Raw genomic sequence first — 12434 nt, 5'->3', positions numbered from 1 at the left:
GTGTGTTGATTTCTTTTTTGTATTCATGCAATGTCATATTTACTTTGTCTGTTTACGACTACCAATGTGCGTGGAATGTCTTTTAAATGTACGGCGAAAAAAAAAATCCCTTTGAAAATCAATTAGCCTTGATGGTCAGAAGGTACTTCTGTGAAATAGCGAGACTTGAGACCGAGCTAGCAACGTTCAGAACAGGTTGATTTTTTAATTGTTATGAATTAAGGAGGACGATGTTGATTTTTATGGAGATTTAGGAGATTGATGAAGAAGAAAGATTAATCGAGAAGTGATGTGGTGGAATGATCCTAAAGGAATTAAACTTTCAAGAACCAAAAAGTTTAGTGTGGAAAATGTATGGTATACGTTGTATATAAGTACATTATCTGTATTACATAAGATTAATTACTTTTCGCGAGGATAATGAATGACACTGAGGAGAAGAGAAAGAGAAGAAAATTGGCCTATTGCGTTTTATCACGTTATTGATAATTTGTATACTTGGAAAATCGAGCATCGCTCCTGAGTTCAAAAGAAATGTACAAATCATCGACCATCATTAAAAAGTCACAGGATACACCTTGGTAGAGGTTAATCACAACTGAATTGTGTATTCCCGAATAATCCCGATATGCAGCTCCTTACATACACGAATAATCCAGTTCGCATTTAGAATATACGGACGAAATGTCCCTTTTGTTTTTCTCAGCTGGGTCGGCACTTTGCTTGTTTTCGAAGCGACATAGCCCGGTTCCGCTGGCCCTGTGTATAACCTTGCCCGACGTAATATGTTATCAAATATTCAAACAAAGAATTAACCCGTGCAGACCAGGTGACTAGATGGCTCATCAATTTACGCTTGGGGACGCGTCCATTTCATTGTTTTGCATTGAATGCATTAACAAACCTTCTCTTAGAATTTGCATATAAGTTGTTTATTTTATTTCATATTGTTTGTCTGTTGTACATTGTTCCCTATATGTATAAGTACTAGCTTCTGTGGATACAGTGCTAATAAATTATTATCATTATTATTATTATTATTATTATTATTATTATTATTATTATCAATATCATTGTTATTATCATCATTATTAGTATTGTTGTTATTATTATTATCATTAATATTATAATCATTATTATTATCATTGTTATCATTGTCAATGTTATTATTATTATCATCATCATTATCATTATAGATACTGTTATTATCAAGATTGTAAAATACTAGCCTTTAGTGAACACTTATTGCTCACAGCATGGACGCGCTGGTAAGCTCCATTATACGTCATAGAAAATTATTACATCACAGATGCTTGTCTCAGCGAATTTGAAAAACAACATGCCTGATATCACAAATTACTTTTTCTGCTCATGCGCAGTGTGTATAACATATACTATATAGTATACGAACAGGGAGGTGAGACGAAAACCTCCCTGATACGAAGTGGCTTATAGCTATCTTTTACAGTACTGATAGATGTCCTCATAGGAAAGAAAATATCATTCCATTTACAGGGTCTTTGTACGTGTCGCGTGAATTTATGAACAAGTATATACCGTACGCGGATTAGATATAGCATTTGGTAAAAAATTCTTGCTAAGCTAGTAAAGTGTCAGTGCAGTGATCTGTTCAGTTCAACAGTGATAACATGATTTTTTACGTCGAAGTGGAGAAAATGCTTGAATAATACCTACGTACTGCTGCGCATTTCCCAGGATGCTTAAACGTGTGTGAATCTTCAAACATTTCTGTTAAGCAAACAATGGATCTTTGTGTTCTCGATATTCATCTCCATGATTATGCATGAGTGGCTTTCTTCTGTAAATTAATATATTTTATCTTTCACAGTATATAAACGTGTAGTAATTCGATGTGAAATAGTGGAAGAATTAGAGTGTGAAGAAGTGATCGTTTTGATCATGCCATCATTTCAGTGGAGTGTTTCAACACAGTACAATTTTCAGCATTTCTTTCGCTCCAATGTTGCATCATTAAGTTCACGTCAAATCAATGCTTTTGATAAATGTATATGAACTAGTGAAAAGGATTTTAAAAAAGAACATGTTGAATAAAAAAAAGTTTCCTTCAGCTGTAATATTGTGATATCTTATTTCATTGTATCATCTTATTTCTTAATTTCTTCATCTGCAATATCATGACGTTCATCAGAAGGAAAATGTAACACGGAAAAGAAAAACTTTAAAGCTGAAATTACAAAGTGTTTCTGTTTTTTTCTTCTTGAAGACATGAAACATTAAAAGGATCGTATAGTTTTGGTTGAGACCTAACTTCGGGTTTCTAACACTTTTGGGTGAGGGAATGAGAAACCGCTTATGAAATATGAAAGAGCATGTATTTCCAAGAGGAATTCAAAGTTAATTTGATGAAAATTGGTTTTGAAATGGCTGAGACACCCAAAACAGAGAATAAAAAGGCGGAACCCATCTTTTATTATATACGATCGCTTTGTTTTGTTTAATTTGTTTTTGGATGTCTTGGCCATTCCGAAACCGATTTTCGTCAAATAAACTTTGAATTCCTTTTAAAATGGTTTGTATTGTAGTATTTCATCAGTGGTTTCTTGGTTTCTCACAAAAGGTTAAAAGCCAAATTCTCATGCTCACCAATACTATACCATTCCTTCAATTTAGGTAATCACAGTCGTAGGCCTTTACACGGTCATACGGTGGTGCTTAAAGGACAAGTTCACCTTTATAAACATAAGGATTGAGAGAATGTAGCAATATTAGTAGAACACATCATTGAAAGTTTGAGGAAAATCAGACAATCCGTTCAAAAGTTATGAATTTTTAAAATTTTTGTGCAGCAACCGCTGGATGAGAAGACTACTGCAGTGTAAGAATAACTTGCGTACAACAATATAAGGAAAATATAAAGAGAATTTCACAAAATTCCATCTTTTGAAAAAAGTACACAATCTTATTCCCCTGACTCGTTACCGACAAATGTTATGGGCAATATTATTCCCCCTGACTTTAGAAAGAGGCAAGTCAAGAGCTCTTTTATTATGCGAAAAAAGTGAAAATATGTTGAATTTTCTTTTACATTTTCTTTATACTGTTGTACGCATATGACTCACAAGCTGTAGTAGTCTCCTCATCCAGCGGTTCCAACACAAAAATTTTAAAAATTCATAACTTTTGCATCGATTGTCCAATTTTCCTCAAACTTTCACTGACGTGTTCTACTAATATTGTTGCATTCTCTCAATCCTTATGTTTATGAAGGTGAACTTGTCCTTTAAAGAGTAATAGTATATATTTTTGGTTTAGTTAGGGGGTTCAGATTTTAACTTTGTGCTATATATAATTAGAAATCACTTATAAAACATTAAAAAGCATACAATTTCAAAGTTTATTTGATAAATATCCTCTTTGAAATGGATGAGATTTTAACAAGTAAAATAAAGTGAACCTTACAAAAGAGGGATAGCACCTCTTATTAGGACATCTGTGTTTTTGGATATCTTAACCATTTTAATACTGATTTTCATCAAATAAACGTCGAATTCCTCGTAAAGAAGTATTCTTTGTATGCTCTTTCATATTTTAAAGAAGTTTCTCATTATCTTCACAAAAAAAGATTGGAAACCTGAAGCTCCAGCTCAACCAAAACTATACCATCCCTTTAACTCCAAGTTTTCTGTTGCTAAACATATTGGGAATTGGCTTCTAGAGTTTGCATCTTCTTCTCCCTTTCACTTTTCTTTGCTAATTCCGATTTTGATGTACTGCTGCAGCGCTGTTTGTGTGATTTTGCTTGATTTATCAAAGCCTACGTTCAGTTCAGTTCAGTTCAGTTTTTACGTGATCATGTTTTTACGTGATCAGTTCAGTTCACGTTTTTACGTGATCATGCAAAGACGCATGTGATTTAAGGGGATGAAGTGTTTTATTCCACCACAAACTGTCTACACTACAACAAGAATGACGTACGATCCAACATTGTTGTTCAACAGAACTTTCAGCAAATGTTTGCAGTTGGTTTACACATCAAAAAGGGATGGATTGTGTACATATTAAAGTATAGGCTCAAGTACGCGTTCACATATAAAAAAGTGTATAAAATACACCATCTGATGCAAAACGGATGTCTGAGGATTACATGCATATCCCGCCTCTTTTCACTCCTCAACGATTATATTGTCAAACATGGCGTAACCAAATACTGAAGCCACGATCTCCACAGGGGAGAAGTCCCTCCGATTGCTAACTCTGGTAAACCCTGTAACGCAGTGGTACGGTCATGATTCATCAACATACGACAACAACACACGCAAACGTATGCATATTGTGCAAAACTCGCAGAACCAAAAATATGCCGAGATCACAGAATAGTGGATTTTGGAGGGTGAAATCTGGAATTTTTCTTCTCCCCCCTATATATCGCAATGGGGACGCGTACCCGAACGAGAAGAAGCGCGCAGAACTGGAAAGAAAACGATACGGTAAGTCAACAACATTTCCACTTGAGTACAATTAGTTGATAAAGAAACTATGTTGACTCATAAAAAAATATCAGTCTTTCAGTCATGATCATTCTTGTGTTTGTGCACCCCCCCCTCCCTCTTTCGTGAGGCACCCATGCAGTACAAATAACTTATTTATGTCGCTTCTGATAGTAACATGACGATGTATTTGAAAATTAATTAGTGCCTTTACGTCGTGAATAAACAGACTGGGTAAGTCGTTCTGACATTGCTGCACTATTTGCAAGTCGCGCGCCGGGCATTTCCCTGAGAAGTGATTACAGTAAGGTACACCAGGGAGGTGGGACCTCCCTGGGTACACCTAGCCCCGTGGTGATACCAAAATCGATTACGCCACGGGGCAGGGGGGATTCCCAGCTCAGGACAGACAGAAAGAGAGAGGGAGAGGCAGGGGCAGATAACCTGCTGTCCTGCATCCAATGAAGAAAAGACATACTAGTACCCGAAAAAATGTGTAATTAATGAATCATTTGAGATTGGTTGTGTTCCTTTGCAGTTTACATACGCCAATAAATGATCCTGAGGATTAGACAAATTATAGACCTATTGGGAATATTGTTTCATTGTACACTTCTCCTTTCCGAACTCGATGTCCCAAAGATGTTTTGTGCTGATGATGCATAGTTGTATCTAGCTGAATTCTTGAATGTAATCTCATATATTACATCCTGTATCAAAGCGATAGAGCGACAAAGTATAAATAGTAATGTATTCAATGGGCAAAGGTTGAATAGTGTCAAAGCAAAATTTCTCCTACATCTTTTCGGGTTGTATATAGAATCTATACACGTCTGTTGGTTTTGATGGTATGGGCCTTTTGAACATCGCTTACACGTGGTATGATGAACAATCGAATACAATTATGAGCTATCAACCTTGCTTGGCATGGCACCACTTTGTGCGTTTGATTGTTAACTTCAGAATTCTATTGAAATTGTGTATTTGATTACTACAAATTGTAGTAACTACTTCGTATATATGTCCTTGGTCTCAAGCAGTTTTCAACCTCCCTACCATGTGTATAGGTCCCATAGATTTTTTTTTTTTAAATTTTAAGATACATGTTTGAATGAGGTTAGCCCAGGCTATATTAATTGGAAGGATCAAGAGCAGCCGAGGATAGGATACAATCCTGATTGATGAACAGGCTCTGACCTAACAGCATCGTTCCCGAAAAGTAAAGTAAAGTAATAAATGACAAGTTTGATCAAACTCAGATTTCCAAACTCAGAGTTTACACATAATATACTTATACTGTTTGTAGGAACTTGCTCCTTCGAAAGCGGACTTGACCGCACCTGGACCTGTGAAGAATTGGAGGAGAATATCATTAGTAAATACTCACGACATGCCGATGCGCTACGAGTCACCGGAATTATCTTCGCCAAGCTAGAAGCGAGTTCCAAACAAATCAGCGTGCATCGCTTTCTGCCTCTTCAGACCGTGGCCGAACTTGAGGCCATGCATGGTAGTGGCGTCTTGGTACTACTGTCCAGGGTAGGTAACCCCAATTCATCGGAGGCATCCCACGAGACCGACACCCACGAGTCATACGGTCCACGAGACCGACATCAATATTAGGTCCATGAGTCATACAGCCCATGAGTTCGACACTACGCACAAAAGGCTCATGAGACCGACACTAAGCAAACATAGCCCACGAGACCGACACTAAGCAATAAAGGCTCATGAGACCGACACTAAGCAAAGAAAGCCCACGAGACCGACAGTAGGCAAAAAAGGCCCACGAGACCGACACTAAGCTAAAAAGGCTCACGAGACCGACACTAAGCAAAGAAAGCCCACGAGACCGACAGTAGGCAAAGAAGGCCCACGAGACCGACAGGATAAACAGCGCCATCTATATCTCAATCACCTGTACAGGATGTTCCATGAACGGAAAAATAACAACATACTGGCGGGTGTAATTTCGTCACGCTATCAATTGAAAGATGGTGACCATACATAATTATGAACGTCATCAAATATGTATTTCTAAATACTTCTGGGGAGGGGGGCAGTGTGTCAGGGAGCGACATTGTTATCAAGTAGAAAAATTGAATTGTATTCTTCATGCCCCCGCCCCCCCCCCCCCAAAAAAATAGAAGAATTAGTATTCTTCATCCCCCAAGAAAGAGAGAAAAAACCACAAATGAATCTAAAAGAGGACAATAACGATGTATGGATTAATTTTACAGCTTTGATAATGCCATCGTGCTATTTTTGATAGGTTTTCCCAGTTTTTAGCTAGAAGATGGACAAGCTATAAGTTTTACCTCTTCTCTTTCCTGATTCACTAGTTGCTTATTCTATTCTAGATATTCTACCCTCCTGCTTTGAAGTTTTGCATTAAGATCTATTTGTAATTTTCTCTGTAACTATAATGTAATTCTACTGATTAAAACGTTTTATATCGCAGGGATTCACCTCAATTTTGTGGCTTGCGTTATTCTCCTCCGAACAGTACATTCTATCATGAAATACAATAGCTGTTTTCATGGATGCATCTGTTTTTTTTCCGAACCCTAACGCTACCTTAATAGACGATTCCGTTATTGTTTATTTTTTATTAATACTAAATCAACACCCTCGCAGGTTTATTGTGGAAAGATCTGTTACACACTTTTACTGTACTTTGTTCATTTTTTTTTTCACAAACACACACCCATGCAAACACAATTAAAGATCCTGCAACTGATGGGGCAACACCCTGCCGGAGATGGCAACTCTTCTTTTCCCTCTCTCATATCTTCCTATGCTATTATCAGGACACCCTATACAATTTATTGGTCTATAGGTGGCGTTGTTCATCCTGTCGGTCTCGTGGGCTTTCTTTGCTTAGTGGCGGTCTCGTGAACCTCTTTTGCGTCATGTCGGTCTCGTGAGCCTTGTATGCGTAGCGTCGGTCTCGTGGACCTTTTAAGTGTAGTGTCGGTCTCGTGGGCTTTGTTTGCTTACTGTCGGTCTCATGAGCCTTTTGTGCGTAGTGTCGAACTCATGGGCTGTATGACTCCTGAGCCGTATAACTCGTGGGTTGTATGACTCATGGACCTATAATTGATGTCGGTCTCGTGGACCGTATGACTCGTGGGTGTCGGTCTCGTGGGATGCCTCCGATAATACGATGCATTCCATTCTACGTAAAAGTAGCCTTACTTTTTTTTCCCAAGGGTTGTTCTAATTGTGTACAGTTCTGATGTTTGAGTTTTGCACTCTTTATGTGTGTGTGTGTGTGGGGGAGGGGGTGTATGTATGTCTGTATGACTTTTGACGTCCGCTGCTTTCTTGTCCAATGTGGTGGCTGATTCAGGGCCGTTTGATTCATTTGATGCTTTGATCGAATCTTATAATTCAAGTATAGATGAAAGCAAAAACAATATTTTGAGGACGAATGTTAATTCTGAATAAAAGTAATGAGTATATTTGGCTATGGTTGTGCTTATTCTGATTCTCTGGCTATTTCAATGTCATTATCCAAAAACCACACACAAGCTCATGTAAACACTCAAATCATGTACTCCTTATGATCAACAGCCTCCAGATGTCATTCAACAAGACCTAACACGTCTCTGGGAGTGCGACGGGATGACTATAGGCCATCTCAACTGCCAATCTCTATCTCCAAAAATCGACGAACTTCGGTTGCTGCTATTCAGAACCAACGTAGATGTGATGACGCTAAGCGAGACGTGGCTAAAGAGAAGCATCAAGAATGATAGTCTTGCCGTGGCTGGTTACAGGATAGTCGCGAGGAGAGATGGACCCGAAAAGTCGATGTATACCCAGCGCCCTCGAGGAGGAGTTATGGTGTACGTCAAGGGGGAGTTAGAAGAGAGAGGAATTCATGCTCGCGAGTACATGTATGACACTAGCCTGGAGGTGGTATGTGTCGAATTAGATTTTGATCAACCGACAAAGCACAGAAAGAGTACCAAACAGAGTGGACAAACTACCTGCAAAGGCAGAGGCAGAGCGTCAGCAGCTGCAAAGCAACCTGAAAGATGCCAAAAACGGACCGTACTTCGAATTCTTGACGTGTACATCCCTCCTGGAACACGTGACCAGATTTCGGCTCTCAAGAAGTTACACAGTGACATTAGTGATTTAAAAGAACAAGCACAGTGCAGGCCATTACTACGTGAGCAAGGCACCCCTGCAGATGTTCCAGAAGACAAGGGGACAAAATGTCGCTCAGGCAAGGGAGCTGGCGGTACCACCGAAGGCAGAGGGGGTTCTTCGAAAGGACAAAAATGTCATTGTAAGGCACACTATGTTATACTAGGAGATTTCAATTGCAACATTCAGGATGCTGACGCGGCCGCGAAGCAGATATCCACTGTAGAAGCAAAACTACGAACTCTCAAAGAGATAGAAGACAGCTGTCATCTCAAGCAGCTGATCAAGGATCCAACGAGAACGGCGCGTAGGAAGTATGAAAGCAGGGGAAAAGAAAACGTGAGTGAAACCACCATTGACTTAATCTACACCGATGGCAATGCCAAAGTCAAGTCGGGCGTCATTCGGGTTTCCTTGAGCGATCATTTCATGGTGTACTGCTCTGTTACTGTTCCTGGGGGGAATAAGAAAAAGATTTGCAAAGACAAGAAATCCACAGGGAATCGGGACCAAGAAGCTCTCCGGAAATTTTCTTCCGAGTATCCAAGATCCAAGATCAACAAGAACGTCTTTCAGTTAATTAAAGACCGTGACTTGGCTCACGCGAACAGCGAATGGGACGACTATGATAGACTGCGTCGTGAGGTCAAGAGGTTAACCTGAGGGATATCTTTAGTTTTCTGGCGATTTTTCTTCGTTAGGACAAGCAGTTTGAGAATCTCTCGTAACTATTTCATTGGCACAGTCGTCCCTTATTTGGATTTCGTACGCGATGGCAGTGTTCAGTTTGCCCCAAATCCAATCGAATTGTAAATGACCAGCACCGAAAAATAGCTGAAAAAGGCACTCTGTTAAAAGTTTTTTTCGGTCGGGTGTGGGGGAGATGAGTAGCGAGATCATGACTAGTTCATTTTGACCCTGCTACGGTCTTTTCACTGCCATGATGACATTTCATACTATCATTCATGGGGCAGCAGAGCTTTCACCCAATCTGGCTCTTTTCTCTGGAACTCATTGCCTTTGGAACTGAGAATGTAGACCTCCTTTTCTCTGTTCAAGAAAGAACTCAAAACCTTTTTGTTCCAGTAACTGTGTGCTTTCTTTAAATTGTGGTCTTTTCCTGGATGAAGTAATGTGAGAGGAGGTCTTGCCTTTCTGCGCCAGGAGTGCCACTGCGTGACAGACATGGCGCATTAAAGGACTCCATTATTATCTTTATAATATACTACAAATGTATCAAAAAAATAAACAGTGAGCTCTTGTAAATCCATGAAACAGTGTATGAAAAATCAAAAGGTATAAAATGTTCACCTGCAATGGTAAAGCTGCTGTGTCCCCACCATTGATCGCACTGTGCTGGCTCTAGGCTCGTATTGAAGCCATCGCAAGTGCTATACGGGGAAAGCAGCTGCTCGAACTTTCATACTTTCTAGTCACTGCGAACGTTCGAACTGTTCTTTAATCACCACCCTATCTTTAACTCGCCTTAGCGTTATTTTAGTCAAATCTTCATAGCCGAGCATTGCCAGTTTCTTTGTTTGTTTTACAGTTGTTTTGTTTTATATCACTTCACTTCCGCAACATCATCTTTCATTGTAACATCGTGCAATTCAGTCACCGACTGCAATGCAATTGAAATTAAACCATTATTGATTGATTGACTGATCGATCGATCGATTGAGTGATTGATTGATTGATTGCCTATTCACGCTGCACATCTACAGTACCTTTCGATATACATGTACTTCTGCAGGTCGCTGTCCCTGTTGCATCTGGCTGTCTCTTCTGTGGACGCGTTCTCATGTCAGACTCAATTGTCTCATATTGTCCTATTGTAATGTATGTCAGTCTTGACTCTTTGGTGAGCTTCCGAACCTATTATTGTTCTGATTTTCTTATTCAGAGTGGCCTACACAATATATAAACATTGTCTTTTTAATGAGTCTCTCCATTTTTCATACATTACGTTATTGTTCGCCTTCATAATGTATTCCAATATTTCGTTACTACGATTCGCTTTTGTTGTATACTCTGTTTTCCTCGCTATGTGTTGTCTATCATACATCATCCTTTTGTTCCAAAAAAGAAGAAGAGAGAAGTGTTTGTAATTACGTTTTGTCGAGAAATGAAAAACTGGATTTGAATTGAATTGAATGACGTCAATTTTGTATATTCTATTACACACCCTATAGTACCTGCCAAGTTTGTAAACAAATGTAATAACGAATTTGGTTTACCCCAAATATTATCACCATCTCAAGACCGTATAGCTTTCCATTGAGGTGAATATCCCTGCTGGAAAGAACACAGTGTCTCACAGATGTGAATTACAATGTGAAACACAATGTGAACACATTGTGAACAGATTGTGAAATCTCTTCTCACTGTTAAATTCGAGTGTTTTAACAGTGTGAACGCATTTGGGAATCATCAATTCCAAGTGTGAAACAGAACATTACTATATGTAAGTACCCTGTGAAAAACCACCCCACAGTGTGAAATAATCTTCACACTGTTAAATTCGAGAGTTTTCACATAGTCGACTATGTGAACACAGTTTGAACACATTGTGGGACACTGTGTTCTTTGCAGCAGGGGGTACGTCACATATTAAACATAAACCAACCAATATAGTAGCTACCTGGACCGTTTTGAGAAAAGTTTAGAGGTGGTCAAGAATCACTTTCACAAAATTGGCCAATCCACAATTATAAATGAATCAAAGTTTCGAATTTTGAAAAAAAAATTTACATCTTTACCAGACACCACTTTTCTTTTCAATTTTCTTGAATCAGATGTCACAGGACACACACGCATTATGATCACGTCTTATATCTACGCAGAATATACTTCTTTCAGTCAATGTTCTGACATAAAATGGGGAATTTTAAGATAAACTTGGGGCAACATGGAAAGGCACTGCGAAAGAAAAGGTAATTCTCTGAAGTTTGACCAGATTTGGCTTTAAGGATAATTCTCTAAAGCTACGTGGGATTACAATCTCTCATTGCTTAGCTCATGAAATTGTGGGAATAAAGTGTTCTCCACATCCCCTCTACCTAGTGAGGCACCGATACAAAAACAACGGCAAAAACACACCGCAAGATACTCGATATTAGTTAGTCAGGAGCTGCAGCGTGCCACGCCCAAGTTCTTAGACATGTTTTCACCATATGGGAACGGTACCCAACAACTTTTGTTTAGATTCATGTGCGTGACTTTTATGGTGCGCTATTTCATTTTGTTTCGGTTTTTTTTTTCTTTCTGATCTTCATGTGCGTGACTCTTGTGATGCGGTCGTTCATCCCCGACAGCCCGAGATGGGATGGTTAATCGACCGGCCTTGGAGAATCAATCATCGTATGGAGAAGATAGCTGGGATACGTGTGTTCTCCAACGTCTCTCTTGAGGCAGCCAAGAAGAGTTCAGAGAACGGCCACCAAAAACATCGTTGGAAAAAAAAAAAAACATAGTGCATGTACACCACTGGCGTAGCCAGGGGGGGGGGGGCGATGGGGGCGGTCGCCCCCCCCCCCCCCCCCTAAGATTTGGACCGGGGATTTGAGAGGCGGGAAAAAAAAATGCGTGTATACTGTATGCATGCACATACATTTCACTCAAAGTGTGCACCAGATCGTTGAATTTCAATTCAAAATATGCAAAATCTCTCGTGCTTCGGAGGGGGTATCCCCCTCCCAAACCCCCCCCCCTCTGTGCCTCTTTCCCTAGCTAAGTACACTTTTTAGATTTACAAAAAATTCTGAATAATTCTGAGTGCACAAGACGTATCACTTATATTCCGAAAAC

The 12434-nt window shown here is 39.3% G+C and overlaps 1 protein-coding gene across 1 annotated transcript; it reads left to right on the top strand.

Annotated features, from left to right (window-relative positions):
- Window positions 1-4339: 4339 nt before the first annotated feature.
- LOC139735654 (uncharacterized) lies at window positions 4340-9742 on the top strand. The gene is made up of 3 exons (XM_071646404.1): window positions 4340-4469; window positions 5776-6008; window positions 8046-9742. Exons 1-3 carry the CDS (start codon window positions 4340-4342, stop codon window positions 9288-9290), a joined length of 1608 nt encoding a protein of 535 aa, XP_071502505.1. The 3' UTR covers window positions 9291-9742.
- Window positions 9743-12434: the final 2692 nt, after the last annotated feature.

This window comes from Diadema antillarum, unplaced genomic scaffold (assembly GCF_040938485.1).
Source record: "Diadema antillarum isolate AM-2024a unplaced genomic scaffold, OU_Dant_1.0 seq00000590_RagTag, whole genome shotgun sequence".
Lineage (NCBI taxonomy): Eukaryota > Metazoa > Echinodermata > Echinoidea > Diadematoida > Diadematidae > Diadema > Diadema antillarum.
The sequence above is the reverse complement of the archived record's forward strand: the minus strand, read 5'-3'. Positions and strand labels throughout refer to the sequence as shown.

Bases quoted from the DNA above. Each gene is read 5' to 3' on its own strand.
- LOC139735654 (XM_071646404.1), top strand. From the start codon at position 4,340: ATGCCGAGATCACAGAATAGTGGATTTTGGAGGGTGAAATCTGGAATT. The intron at 4,470-5,775 runs GTAAGTCAACAA...TACTGTTTGTAG, and splicing joins ACTGGAAAGAAAACGATACG to GAACTTGCTCCTTCGAAAGC. The intron at 6,009-8,045 runs GTAGGTAACCCC...TATGATCAACAG, and splicing joins TCTTGGTACTACTGTCCAGG to CCTCCAGATGTCATTCAACA.